This window comes from Triplophysa rosa, linkage group LG12 (genome assembly GCF_024868665.1).
Source record: "Triplophysa rosa linkage group LG12, Trosa_1v2, whole genome shotgun sequence".
NCBI lineage: Eukaryota > Metazoa > Chordata > Actinopteri > Cypriniformes > Nemacheilidae > Triplophysa > Triplophysa rosa.
The window spans coordinates 12389853-12404575 of NC_079901.1; the positions used below are offsets into that span (position 1 = coordinate 12389853).

The following is a 14723-nucleotide window of genomic DNA, read 5'->3' on the forward strand; positions in this document are numbered from 1 at the left end:
CCTGTGTTTTGTCTTATGATTTGTCAGGTCTAGTTGTTAGTTGTTTCGTTATGTTCGCTAGTTCAGACCCATTGTTTACTTACCTGTGGATGTTACCTTGCGTTTTTACGTACCCGTGGATTTTACCTGTGTTTTACTTACCAGTGGATTTACTTGTGGATGTTACCTTGCGTTTTTACGTACCCGTGGATTTTACCTGTGTTTTACTTACCAGTGGATTTACTTGTGGATGTTACCTGTGTTTTTGCCTACCTGTGGATTTACCTATGGATGTTCCCTGTTTGTTTCTGCACCTATTGTTTCACCCCATTAAACCTCCTGTTCACTCCAGTTCCCGTGTGGCATCGTCCATCTGTCTGGTGTTGTTACAATACCAGGATCCACTTCGTGCTCACTACTGCGCAGACTCAGGTTACAATTCCTTCTGCGCACGCCCAGGTTCCAAAATCGGACGTTTTACGCTCAATTCACTACAATGGAAGGAAGTGGCATAATGCTGTCCATCTTTTTTACAGTCTATGGTGAATTACATGCAAGGTGACCCACAGTGTATGTAGATAGTAATAGCTCATTCAAGGTAATAAAAACGTAACGCTTCATTATGTAAGGTCTTTATACTCCTCTGAAGACATAGTTGTGTGTATTATATTGCATTTCTGTCAATAGATCCTCCAAAAAATTACACATTGGACCTTTAATGCCAAACATCAATGCTGAATCATTTGGCAACAGGGAAACTATTACAATCTGCAATTAAAAGTATCCTATAATAATTTATATAAAATGGATTAATCATGTTTTACAAAATGAAATCAAACAAGCAAATGACTCAATCATATTTCACATACCCAAAAGGCCTAAGCTAGAATAAAACAGGTCTCAAAAGGACACATTAAAAGATTATTTAATCTTGGGGGTGACAGTAAACACAACACAATGTCATTATCATCTACCATTGTGATATACAGTTACAGTATTAACCACACCCTCTTACACATTTCCCATGCAAATTAATTTCCACAGAGAACACCAGTGGCTATTTAAACATGTTATGATGTTCCCCTCACATTTGGAATGTTTGCTGGCCTTGCAGGGGAAATGCATCTGTTCTTGACAGTGACAATACTGTACATCACACCTGCTCTGTGTGGGGTTTATCCTGTCACCTGCATCCTGCAAGGTGATCCCCATCCTCCTGCTCTCTTCAAGGATGGAGATTTTATTATTGGAGGGGTTTTCTCCATTCACGACTATCTGAAGGCAGAGAAACACACTTATACTAGACGGCCACAGCCACTAGAATGCACTGGGAGGTTAGCATATGCATGTATGATGGAATAGCACGCTTAATATGAATTAAATCATGATGTATGATTTTAATGTATTGAGTTAAATTGTTTGGATAAAATTACTTAATGTTTGAAATGTAATAGTAAGATTATGAGAAATCAGATGTGCAACTGTTTTTGAAACATTTTTATTATGTTTACCCTAACAGTGTGGGATTCAGAGAGATGCGCTTTGTTCGTGCCTTTGAGTTTGCCATTGAAGAGATCAACAACAGCTCTGATCTCTTACCGGGCATCACTTTAGGATACCATATCTATGATTCTTGTGCATCTGTGCCAATGGCAATAAAAGTAGCGTTTCAGCTCACAAATGGATTTGATCTTGTATATAATTACACTGGTTCATGCGCAAAATCTGCTGCTGTTACTGCTGTAGTTGCAGAATCTGGTTCCACTCCATCTATAAGCATATCAAGACTTCTCAGTCCATTTGGAATTCCACAGGTGATTGTCTAGTTTTTACATATCGTTTAAAAAATGTAATGTATTTTTGAAGCTGACTTTTTTCTTCTCTTTATGGTGCACAGGTGAGTCATTACGCAACCTGCGCGTGTCTCAGTGATAAGCGTCAGTATCCTACTTTCTTCAGGACCATCCCCAGCGACCACCATCAAGCGGCCGCATTGGCACGAATGGTCAAGCACTTCGGATGGACGTGGATCGGGGCGGTGCGCAGTGATTCAGACTATGGGAACAATGGCATGGCATCATTTCTGAAAGCTGCGGAGGAGGAGGGAATCTGTGTGGAGTATTCAGAGGCCTACTACAGGACCCAGCCGCGCACTAAACTCAAAAGAGTCGCAGATGTCATTCGCAGGTCAACGGCTCGTGTAATCGTTGCTTTTCTTGCCTCAGGTGACATGAGAATCTTATTAGAAGAACTTAGCCAGGAGCCCCCTCCTCCGTTACAGTGGATTGGCAGTGAGGCTTGGGTTACAGACCCAGAAATGTTGCGCTTTAATTTGTGCATCGGTGCTGTTGGCTTTGGGATCCAACGCTCTGTTATTCCGGGTTTTCGTAATTATTTGCTTCACCTCTCTATGGAGCAGGTGCTGAAATTTCCCCTATTAACAGAATTATGGGAAAACTTATTTGATTGTATTTTAAAACAGCAAACGGGTTCTTCATCTGGTTTGCCAGCATGTGATGGTACTCAGGACCTGCGCACAATACAGAACCCATATACAGATACATCCCAGTTGAGAATCACTAACATGGTGTACAAAGCCACATATGCTATAGCTCATGCCATCCACGGCATTGTATGTAACGACAATAAATGTGACAAATACATCAAAGTTGAGCCCCTGCAGGTAAGTCTTAAATGACAGCCAACAAAGGCTTGTATGAAACTTTTCAAATATTCTTGTACTTTCTGAAAAAAATATATACAATATGAATTATTCAGTTAATATTTAAATCATACATAGCAACATCTTCTTGTAAAATGCATCAAAATGTCCTTCACACAGGTTTTTGAACAGCTCAGGAGAGTGAATTTCACTAAAAATAATTATCCTGTTTCATTTGATATTAACGGGGACCCAGTAGCCACCTATGAACTTGTGAACTGGCAGCGTCAGAAAGATGGTTCAATTGACTTTGTCACAGTGGGTCACTATGATGCTGCACAGCCTAAAGGCCAAGAATTCAGTTTGAGCAGAGCTATAATTTGGAATGATGGAAGTGAAAAGGTATGCTAATGTTTTCTTCTGTTTCTATCTGCTTGTGGTTATCTGTGAGTGCTTTCTGTCACCTGTCACCTCCAGGTGCCTACGTCTGTGTGCAGTGAGAGTTGTCCTCCAGGCACTAGGAAGGCTGGACAGAAAGGAAGACCTGTCTGCTGTTATGACTGTATTCCATGTGCAGATGGAGAAATCAGTAATGAAACAAGTAATGTATTTTTGGACATAGTCTGATAAGAAAAACATTCATAATTATAAAATTGAATATCCTAAGCAGCTAAGCTGCTTGTAGTTAGTCATTCCTAAGCTTATTTTTGCAGGTGCAAAAATTTTGCATCTTGATTTACTCTGTTTGGTTACCATTTGTTAACTATGATTCATCCTACAGATTCTGTGGATTGTCTTCCATGTTCACCTGAGTACTGGCCCAATAAAGAGAAAGATAAGTGCCTTCCAAAACCAGTGGAGTTTCTGTCATGGGATGAAATACTTGGAATCATACTCGTCATTGTCTCTATTGCCGGCTCTTTGGTGGCTTTGAGCATGGCTTTAGTGTTTTACAGAAACAGAGCTTCTCCCATAGTAAAAGCCAACAACTCAGAGCTGAGCTTCCTGCTGCTCTTCTCATTGACTCTGTGTTTTCTCTGTTCACTTACTTTCATTGGTCGCCCCACTGAGTGGTCCTGTATGTTACGTCACACAGCGTTTGGGATCACTTTTGTCCTCTGTATCTCTTGTGTTCTGGGGAAAACATTAGTTGTGTTAATGGCCTTCAAGGCCACACTTCCAGGAAGTAATGTCATGAAATGGTTTGGGCCTCCACAACAACGACTTAGTGTTCTTGGTTTTACACTTGTACAGGTTCTTATCTGTGTGCTTTGGTTAACAATATCCCCACCTTTCCCTTTCAACAATATGCAACACTACAAAGAAAAAATCATTCTAGAGTGCAATTTAGGATCAGCTGTAGGTTTCTGGGCTGTGTTGGGTTATATTGGTCTACTGGCTCTCTTGTGCTTCATTCTGGCTTTTCTCGCCAGAAAGCTGCCTGATAACTTCAATGAGGCTAAATTCATCACATTCAGTATGCTCATATTCTGTGCTGTGTGGATCACATTTATTCCGGCTTATGTCAGTTCTCCGGGAAAATTTACTGTAGCTGTGGAGATATTTGCCATTTTAGCTTCAAGCTTTGGTCTGATTATCTGTATTTTTGCTCCAAAGTGTTTCATTATTGTGTTTAGGCCAGAGCAGAATACCAAAAAACATTTAATGGCAAAAGTACAGTAAAAATCCCCCTGAAGCACACAAAGCAAACATAAATGACATTTATGCTGATTTTCAGCTCTCACACTAATGATAAATCTGTATATATACTGAAAATCATAACATGTACTATGTCGTCATGGTCAAATTTAAAAATAAAATGTGCTGACGTTTTTTATGGATTTCCTTTCACACACAAATTAGTGTTAACTAACTGTTCAGCATATTTTTGTTGTTTATACAGAAAATAGACGTTTTTTTATAATTTATATGATTATATCTAATTGTACATAATACTTGAAATATTACACAAATTGTACATTGATATATCTGGTATTAAATTATTATCAAGCAGAAAATAAGTTCAGTAATTAGGAATTAAATAAAAAAGTCATTTTACCTAATAAGAATATAAGAGTGTCATGTAAAAGTGGACACCTAAACCCAAGGCATGTTGTGAATGACATTAGAAATGAGTACACTTCCTGCATTTCATTTTGTATTAGTTGTTATATATGTTTACAGTATGCGTTGAGAAAGGTTTATTTTCTTCTTTTGGTGAGATGTCAAAGGAAATGCTTTCAAAAAACATGCTTTCAAGGTGACACATTTTTCATGGGAATGGCAAGAGTATGTTGACCTTGAAGGAGGCAGGTCTAGATTTTGTTATTAAGGAAACTATATGACACACTTGAGACACATATTGTCATTATGATCGACAGATATGAAATATTAACCACACCCTCCTTAGTTTCCCAGTTGTATTGTTACAACACAGCAGTGTGGTTAAAGTGCATATTTAAATAAGGCCTAGTGTTCACTTCACATTTGGAGTGCTTGCTGGCCGGAGAAATGCAAGTTAATCTCATATTAACAGTGACAATACTGTACATTACCAGGCTTTGTCCGGCTCTGTGTGGGGTTTATTCAGTCACTTGCGCCCTGCAAGGTGATCCCTGGCTGCCTGGTCTCTTCAAGGACGGAGATTTTATTATCGGAGGGGCTTTCACCATTCATTATTATCTGAAGGCAGAGAATCGCACCTACACTAGACGGCCACAGCCACTAGAGTGCAGTGGCAGGTTAATGTGAATCAGACATAGCTATTTTTCACTTAATAATTTCTTTAAAAGAGCATAAATAACCATTTATTGTAATGCAGTGTGTATTTGTGCGATGTTTGTTTTAACAGCATGGACACCAGAGAGCTGCGCTTTGGACGCGCTGTACAGTTTGCCGTTGAAGAGATAAACAACAGCTCTAATATATTACCGGGAATCACTTTAGGATACCAAGTCTATGATTCTTGTGGATCTGTGCCGATGTCAATAAAAATAGCATTACAGCTCGCCAATGGATTTGACCTCGTTTATAATGACACCGAGTCATGCGCAAAATCTGCTGCTGTTACGGCGCTAGTAGGAGAAACAGGCTCCACTCCGTCTATAAGCATGTCAAGAATTTTCGGTCGGTTTGGATACCCACAGGTGCTTTTTTTCCCATAGTGCCAATTTATTATTTAATGAATAATTTTTATAAGAACTGCACAACATTACAATAGTTTTTTGTAGGCCTATATGATAATGACATCGTTAAGATTCGGATTTGTGTAAAATAAATACTATGAAACCTATGTGATTTGAGTCCGTTCGTTTTATATTTCACTCGATATTTATTATGTAAATGTGTAAACAAATGTTAAATATAGATTATAGAAATATTGTTGAGTTACTGACGCGTTTTTCTTTTTTGTCCTCGTTATGATGCGTTACAGGTGAGTCATTTCGCAACCTGCGCGTGTCTCAGTGATAAGCGTCAGTATCCTACTTTCTTCAGGACCATCCCCAGCGACCACCATCAAGCGGCCGCATTGGCACGGGTGGTCAAGCACTTCGGATGGACGTGGATCGGGGCGGTGCGCAGTGATTCAGACTATGGGAACTATGGCATGGCATCATTTCTGAAAGCTGCGGAGGAGGAGGGAATCTGTGTGGAGTATTCAGAGGCCTACTACAGGACCCAGCCGCGCACTAAACTCAAAAGAGTCGCAGATGTCATTCGCAGGTCAACGGCTCGTGTAATCGTTGCTTTCCTTGCGTCAGGAGACATTAATTTCCTTTTAGAAGAACTGAGCCTGGAGCCCCCACCTCCACTTCAGTGGATTGGCAGTGAGACTTGGGTCATAGACCCAGGAATGTTGCGCTTTAATTTGTGCATCGGTGCTGTGGGCTTTGGAATTCAGCGCTCTGTTATTCCTGGGTTTCGTAATTTTTTACTTGACCTCTTACCAGAAGAGGTACTGAAATCTCCCCTGTTGACAGAATTTTGGGAAAGCTCATTTAGTTGTAGTTTAAAACAGCAAACAGATTCTTCCTCTGGTTTGCCAGCATGTGATGGTACTCAAGACCTGCGTGCATTAGAGAACCCGTATACAGATACATCCCAGTTAAGAATTACTAACTTGGTGTATCAAGCCACATATGCTATAGCTCATGCCATCCATGCCATTGTCTGTAACGGCACGCAGTGTGACAAAAACTTCAAAATTGACCCCAGGCAGGTAGGCGTATTCACAACAAGAGACATACAAAGTTTTATTTACTAAAGAAATTTTAAATCTGCATATGTTTGTAATGTTACTTTAGTTTCCGTGAACTGTAAAATGCCATAGGTTACGTACCGGGTGGGGATATCAGCACAGATAATTTAGTAAAATACGAATCAGTAATGTTAACCAGCAACCCTGGAGCACAGATAATTTAGTAAAATACGAATCAGTAATGTTAACCAGCAACCCTGTCTCATGTCCATCATGCAGGTTTCTGAACAGCTCAAGAAAGTGAATTTCACAAAAAATAATTATCCTGTTTCATTTGATATTAACGGGGACCCAGTAGCCACCTATGAACTTGTGAACTGGCAGCGTCAGAAAGATGGTTCAATTGACTTTGTCACAGTGGGTCACTATGATGCTGCACAGCCTAAAGGCCAAGAATTCAGTTTGAGCAGAGCTATAATTTGGAATGATGGAAGTGAAAAGGTATGCTAATGTTTTCTTCTGTTTCTATCTGCTTGTGGTTATCTGTGAGTGCTTTCTGTCACCTGTCACCTCCAGGTGCCTGCGTCTGTGTGCAGTGAGAGTTGTCCTCCAGGCACTAGGAAGGCTGGACAGAAAGGAAGACCTGTCTGCTGTTATGACTGTATTCCATGTGCAGATGGAGAAATCAGTAATGAAACAAGTAATGTATTTTTGGACATAGTCTGATAAGAAAAACATTCATAATTATAAAATTGAATATCCTAAGCAGCTAAGCTGCTTGTAGTTAGTCATTCCTAAGCTTATTTTTGCAGGTGCAAAAATTTTGCATCTTGATTTACTCTGTTTGGTTACCATTTGTTAACTATGATTCATCCTACAGATTCTGTGGATTGTCTTCCATGTTCACCTGAGTACTGGCCCAATAAAGAGAAAGATAAGTGCCTTCCAAAACCAGTGGAGTTTCTGTCATGGGATGAAATACTTGGAATCATACTCGTCATTGTCTCTATTGCCGGCTCTTTGGTGGCTTTGAGCATGGCTTTAGTGTTTTACAGAAACAGAGCTTCTCCCATAGTAAAAGCCAACAACTCAGAGCTGAGCTTCCTGCTGCTCTTCTCATTGACTCTGTGTTTTCTCTGTTCACTTACTTTCATTGGTCGCCCCACTGAGTGGTCCTGTATGTTACGTCACACAGCGTTTGGGATCACTTTTGTCCTCTGTATCTCTTGTGTTCTGGGGAAAACATTAGTTGTGTTAATGGCCTTCAAGGCCACACTTCCAGGAAGTAATGTCATGAAATGGTTTGGGCCTCCACAACAAAGACTTAGTGTTCTTGGTTTTACACTTGTACAGGTTCTTATCTGTGTGCTTTGGTTAACAATATCCCCACCTTTCCCTTTCAACAATATGCAACACTACAAAGAAAAAATCATTCTAGAGTGCAATTTAGGATCAGCTGTAGGTTTCTGGGCTGTGTTGGGTTATATTGGTCTACTGGCTCTCTTGTGCTTCATTCTGGCTTTTCTCGCCAGAAAGCTGCCTGATAACTTCAATGAGGCTAAATTCATCACATTCAGTATGCTCATATTCTGTGCTGTGTGGATCACATTTATTCCGGCTTATGTCAGTTCTCCGGGAAAATTTACTGTAGCTGTGGAGATATTTGCCATTTTAGCTTCAAGCTTTGGTCTGATTATCTGTATTTTTGCTCCAAAGTGTTTCATTATTGTGTTTAGGCCAGAGCAGAATACCAAAAAACATTTAATGGGAAAAGTACAGTAAAAATCCCCCTGAAGCACACAAAGCACTCCTGCTTATATCAGACATACTTTGTTTTATTGTTACAATCCTCACAATAATTAAATGTACTGTAAATCATACAATCATAAACATGTAGAGAGTAAAAATATATTACAATAAAATTCAAAATAAGAATGTGTTGAAACGTTTTTCATTGATCCATTTCCACACGTAGCATGCAAAAGACCTAACAGATTAAAAAATATATCTATCTACAGTGTTTATTTTTATTTACAGTACATGTTGAGAAATGGTTATTATACAATTTTGGTCAGAGGTAAAGGAAAATAAACGTGCTTTGATACTTTTCTCATGCACACTAAAAAAAATCCGTAAAAATAGGGCACAATATACTGTATAAATATGAAGGAATTTTCCGTATTCATTTTTACAGTTGTTTTACCTGTATTTTACATTTTAGACTGCATTAAATTGCATTTTAGAATTAATGGAAATGTTCATAAAATAAAGGAAAATGTACTGGTAATTTTCTGCCAGTACTCTATCCGTTTTTTACGGGATTTTCTTTTACAGTGTGGGGTTGGCAGGAGCGAAATGACCTTAAAGAAGGCGGGTCTATGTTTTGGTGTTAGGAAACTACAGTATATGACACACTTGAGACACAAGTTGTCATTAGGATTGAGAGATATGAAATATTAACCACACCCTCCAGGTTTCCCAGTTGCGTCAACAGTTGTGGTAATGGTGAATATTTAAACAAGACCTAATTTTCCCCTCACATTTGGATTGTTTGCTGGTCCAGGAGAAATGAATCTGTTCTTGACAGTGACAATACTGTACATTACCAGGCTTTGTCCTGCTCTGTGTGGGGTTTATCCTGTCACCTGCATCCTGCAAGGTGATCCGTGGCTGCCTGCTCTCTTCAAGGAAGGAGATTTTATTTTTGGAGGGGCTTTCACCATTCATCACTATCTGAAAACAGAGAATCGCACCTACACTAGACGGCCACAGCCACTAGAGTGCACTGGGAGGTTAGAGTTAAAAAAGGGTTAATACAGTCCAATCTGTATCAGGGTTGAATGACATTGACTGCTGAAATTATGTTTATAATTGTGAGTTTATTGTGTAAATAAGGGTATCAGACATGTATGTTTTTCACTTATTTATTTTTAAATATTTTTTATATGCATTTATTACAATATTTGTATATGTATTTAAACAGCATGGATACCAGGGAACTGCGTATTGCTCGTGCCTTGCAGTTTGCCATTGAAGAGATCAACAACAGCTCTGATCTCCTACCGGGCATCACTTTAGGATACCATATCTATGATTCTTGTGCATCTGTGCCAATGGCAATAAAAGTAGCGTTTCAGCTCACCAATGGATTTGATTTCGTTTATAATGACACTGGTTCATGCGCAAAATCTGCTGCGTCTGCCGCAGTAATTGGAGAATCTGGTTCCACTCCGTCTATAAGCATGTCAAGGATTTTCGGTCGCTTTGGATATCCACAGGTGTTTTTTTCTGCAGTGCCTACATATAGAATAAAGAAAACTGTGCAATTGGCCTATTTTCTTTGCGTTAAAAAAAAACGCTTTATAAATATACTGGCTTTACAAAAATCGTATGATAGGCCTATAGGCTATAAATATTAAAAACTGTATATTAATGTGTTGCGGACAATTTTTTTTGTCCTCTTTACGATGCGTTACAGGTGAGTCATTCCTCAACCTGCGCGTGTCTCAGTGATAAGCGTCAGTATCCTACTTTCTTCAGGACCATCCCCAGCGACCACCATCAAGCGGCCGCATTAGCACGAATGGTCAAGCACTTTGGATGGACGTGGATCGGGGCGGTGCGCAGTGATTCAGACTATGGGAACAATGGCATGGCATCATTTCTGAAAGCTGCGGAGGAGGAGGGAATCTGTGTGGAGTATTCAGAGGCCTACTACAGGACCCAGCCGCGCACTAAACTCAAAAGAGTCGCAGATGTCATTCGCAGGTCAACGGCTCGTGTAATCGTTGCTTTCATGGCCTCAGGTGACATGAAAATCCTATTAGAAGAGCTGAGAAAGCAGCCCCCTCCTCCGTTACAGTGGATTGGCAGTGAGACGTGGGTTACAGACCCAGGAATGTTGCGCTTTAATTTGTGCATCGGTGCTGTGGGCTTTGGAATTCAGCGCTCTGTTATTCCGGGTTTTCGACACTTTTTACTTGATCTCTCTCCAGAAGAGGTACTGAAATCTGCCCTGTTGACAGAATTTTGGGAAAGCTCATTTAGTTGTAGTTTAAAACAGCAAACAGGTTCTTCCTCTGGTTTGCCAGCATGTGATGGTACTCAAGATATGCGTGAATTACGAATCCCGTATACAGATACATCCCAGTTAAGAATTACTAACTTGGTGTACAAAGCCACATATGCTATAGCTCATGCCATCCATGCCATTGTCTGTAACGGCACGCAGTGTGACAAAAACATTCAAATTGAGCCCAAGCAGGTAAGAGTTATCGCCACAGAATTATTTTTTTTTTAAATTCCACATAGGGTTATGTACTAAAGATATTTGCTTTTATTGTAATGTTACTTTGAACTGTAAAATGCTGTACATAAAGATATCACAGAAAATTGAGCAAATAGATCAATAACATAAACCAGCAAGTCACCATGCTGTATCTCATGTCCATCATGCAGGTTTCTGAACAGCTCAGGAGAGTGAATTTCACTAAAAATAATTATCCTGTTTCATTTGATATTAACGGGGACCCAGTAGCCACCTATGAACTTGTGAACTGGCAGCGTCAGAAAGATGGTTCAATTGACTTTGTCACAGTGGGTCACTATGATGCTGCACAGCCTAAAGGCCAAGAATTCAGTTTGAACGGAGCTATCGTTTGGAATGATGGAAGTGAAAAGGTATGCTAATGTTTTCTTCTGTTTCTATCTGCTTGTGGTTATCTGTGAGTGCTTTCTGTCACCTGTCACCTCCAGGTGCCTACGTCTGTGTGCAGTGAGAGTTGTCCTCCAGGCACTAGGAAGGCTGGACAGAAAGGAAGACCTGTCTGCTGTTATGACTGTATTCCATGTGCAGATGGAGAAATCAGTAATGAAACAAGTAATGTATTTTTGGACATAGTCTGATAAGAAAAACATTCATAATTATAAAATTGAATATCCTAAGCAGCTAAGCTGCTTGTAGTTAGTCATTCCTAAGCTTATTTTTGCAGGTGCAAAAATTTTGCATCTTGATTTACTCTGTTTGGTTACCATTTGTTAACTATGATTCATCCTACAGATTCTGTGGATTGTCTTCCATGTTCACCTGAGTACTGGCCCAATAAAGAGAAAGATAAGTGCCTTCCAAAACCAGTGGAGTTTCTGTCATGGGATGAAATACTTGGAATCATACTCGTCATTGTCTCTATTGCCGGCTCTTTGGTGGCTTTGAGCATGGCTTTAGTGTTTTACAGAAACAGAGCTTCTCCCATAGTAAAAGCCAACAACTCAGAGCTGAGCTTCCTGCTGCTCTTCTCATTGACTCTGTGTTTTCTCTGTTCACTTACTTTCATTGGTCGCCCCACTGAGTGGTCCTGTATGTTACGTCACACAGCGTTTGGGATCACTTTTGTCCTCTGTATCTCTTGTGTTCTGGGGAAAACATTAGTTGTGTTAATGGCCTTCAAGGCCACACTTCCAGGAAGTAATGTCATGAAATGGTTTGGGCCTGTACAACAACGAATGAGTGTTCTTGGTTTTACTCTTGTACAGGTTCTTATCTGTGTGCTTTGGTTAACAATATCCCCACCTTTCCCTAACAATAATATGCAACACTACAAAGAAAAAGTCATTCTGGAGTGCAGTTTAGGATCAGCTGTGGGTTTCTGGGCTGTGTTGGGTTATATAGGCCTTTTGGCTTTCCTGTGCTTTGTTTTAGCTTTTCTGGCTCGGACGCTGCCTGATAACTTCAATGAAGCTAAATTCATCACATTCAGTATGCTCATATTCTGTGCTGTGTGGATCACATTTATTCCGGCTTATGTCAGTTCTCCTGGAAAATTTACTGTAGCTGTAGAGATATTTGCTATTTTAGCTTCAAGCTTTGGTCTGATTATCTGTATTTTTGCTCCAAAGTGTTTCATTATTGTGTTTAGGCCAGAGCAGAATACCAAAAAACATTTAATGGGGAAAGTACAGTAAAAAGCTCCTTGAAACACAAAATGCACTCGTGCTAATATCAGACATTCTGTGTTTTAATTCAATTTGTTTCAATTTTCACACGGATTATATGTACTATAAATCATGCAGTCATCATAAACATGTAGAGAGTAAAAATATATTACAATTAAATTCAAAATAAGAATATTTAAAACATTTAATGTTGATTTGTTTTCACACATACAGTATGTAACCCGAACTAAAGATGCTCATTTAGATTGTGAGCACTTTATTATTTTAACTGCTGAATTCTCAGCAAATTTCAGTGATTTATACAGAGATAAACAATCTAAATTAATTCCAATGCTTGTATTGTCATAGGGAAATTCTGATAAATCGGGTATTTAATAATGATTAAATAAACAAAAAGACCATCAATTAAATGATAAAAGGCATCATTATGTAAAACAGTTATCCTATTATGTATAATTTGTAGTATTATTACTGCCATGTAAAAACGGACACCTATCAGAACCGATGGCCATTGTGATGGTCATCAAAATCTCAAAATCAATTAGGTTAAATAAATCAGAACTGCCTTCACCTCATAAATCTATCTATGTTAGTATATGGATTTATTGATAGGTAGATTTAGTATTTTATTTTTTATTGAGAAAAGGTTTTTTATTATTGAGAAACGTTTTTATCATATTTTGATTAAAGTTAAATAAAATAAACATGCTTTTATTGTGATACATTTCTCATGGGGTTGGCAGGAGTTTAATGACCTTAAAGAAAGCAGGTCTTTGTTTTGGTGTTAACAGTATAAGACACACTTGGGACACATACTGTCATTATGATTGACATATATTAAATATTAACTACACTCTCTTATATTTCCCCACTGTAGAGTCAGACAACAGTTGCGGTAGGCTAGTGGTGGATATTTAAACATGCACGCTTACTTCACATTTGGAGTGCTTGCTGGCCTAGCAGGAGAAATGCAAGTTAATCTCATATTAACAGTGACAATACTGTACATTACCAGGCTTTGTCCTGCTCTGTGTGGGGTTTATTCAGTCACATGCATCCTGCAAGGTGATCCCCAGCCTCCTGGTCTCTTCAAGGACGGAGATTTTCTTATTGGAGGAGTTTTCTCCATTCATCATTACCTGAAAGCAGAGAATCGCACCTACACTAGACGGCCACAGCCACTAGAGTGCAGTGGCAGGTTAGAGTTTAAAAAACAAGCTTCAATACAGTAGGCTACAATATTGTAATGTGTATAACCTGGGTGATAGTGATGTCATTTAAAAGTGACGTAATGAAGGAGGTGCGCTGTTGTTGATGAACGGACATGTGGACAATGAGTGATCGCGGGAAAAAAAAAGGGGGAGAACGAAGAGCAACGAGAGAAAAAATGGAGGAGGAGCTAAGACTGAATACACGGAAAAGCAAGCCGGTGTTCTGCCAATTTATGCATCCCTATCAAATTTTGCTACCTCCATACAAAAAGGACTAACCCCTCCCCCAACCCAACCCTTACACCTAAATAACCCCTCCCCCAACCCAATCACAACACGAGGGTAGCACAAATGTATGGGTAGCATAAATTGGCAGAACACCGGGAGTCCACTGGGATCGAATTGTGGCATTCGTGGCTGGCTAGCACCACCGGCGCCGAAGAAAACCGTGGGCCACTTATTGGCCCGGAGGTAGATAGTGGGAAAAAGTTAGAGAGCGGGAAAAAGGTAGAGAGCGAGGAAAGGGACTATAGGTGGACGTCTTTAATTACTCTCCTCAGTCCCCACGGCCGAGAGACGGCTGCCTACTGAACGTGACGGTGGGGTGTCGTCAGACAGACAGACAGGGAAGTCCTGTTTTTATTGCTTTATATGTGTTTGTTAATGTTCTTGTGCTCCTTTGCAGATGTGATTAATTTTCTCTCAATGCCATATGCTGGTT

At 39.6% G+C, this 14723-nt stretch overlaps 2 protein-coding genes across 2 annotated transcripts; both read left to right on the top strand.

The window, feature by feature from the left end:
• Positions 1-1143: 1143 nt before the first annotated feature.
• LOC130562550 (uncharacterized) lies at positions 1144-8633 on the top strand. Its single transcript, XM_057347634.1, is given in 12 exon segments — positions 1144-1313; positions 1499-1793; positions 1877-2662; positions 2822-3043; positions 3119-3242; positions 3423-4324; positions 5135-5382; positions 5493-5787; positions 6075-6860; positions 7119-7340; positions 7416-7539; positions 7720-8633. Coding segments are annotated over 11 exon segments (4902 nt in total). The 5' UTR covers positions 1144-1313; positions 1499-1514.
• A 774-nt stretch (positions 8634-9407) lies between these two features.
• On the top strand, positions 9408-12800 carry LOC130562633 (extracellular calcium-sensing receptor-like). The gene is made up of 6 exons (XM_057347757.1): positions 9408-9631; positions 9823-10117; positions 10318-11103; positions 11298-11519; positions 11595-11718; positions 11899-12800. Exons 1-6 carry the CDS (start codon positions 9408-9410, stop codon positions 12798-12800), a joined length of 2553 nt encoding a protein of 850 aa, XP_057203740.1.
• Positions 12801-14723: the final 1923 nt, after the last annotated feature.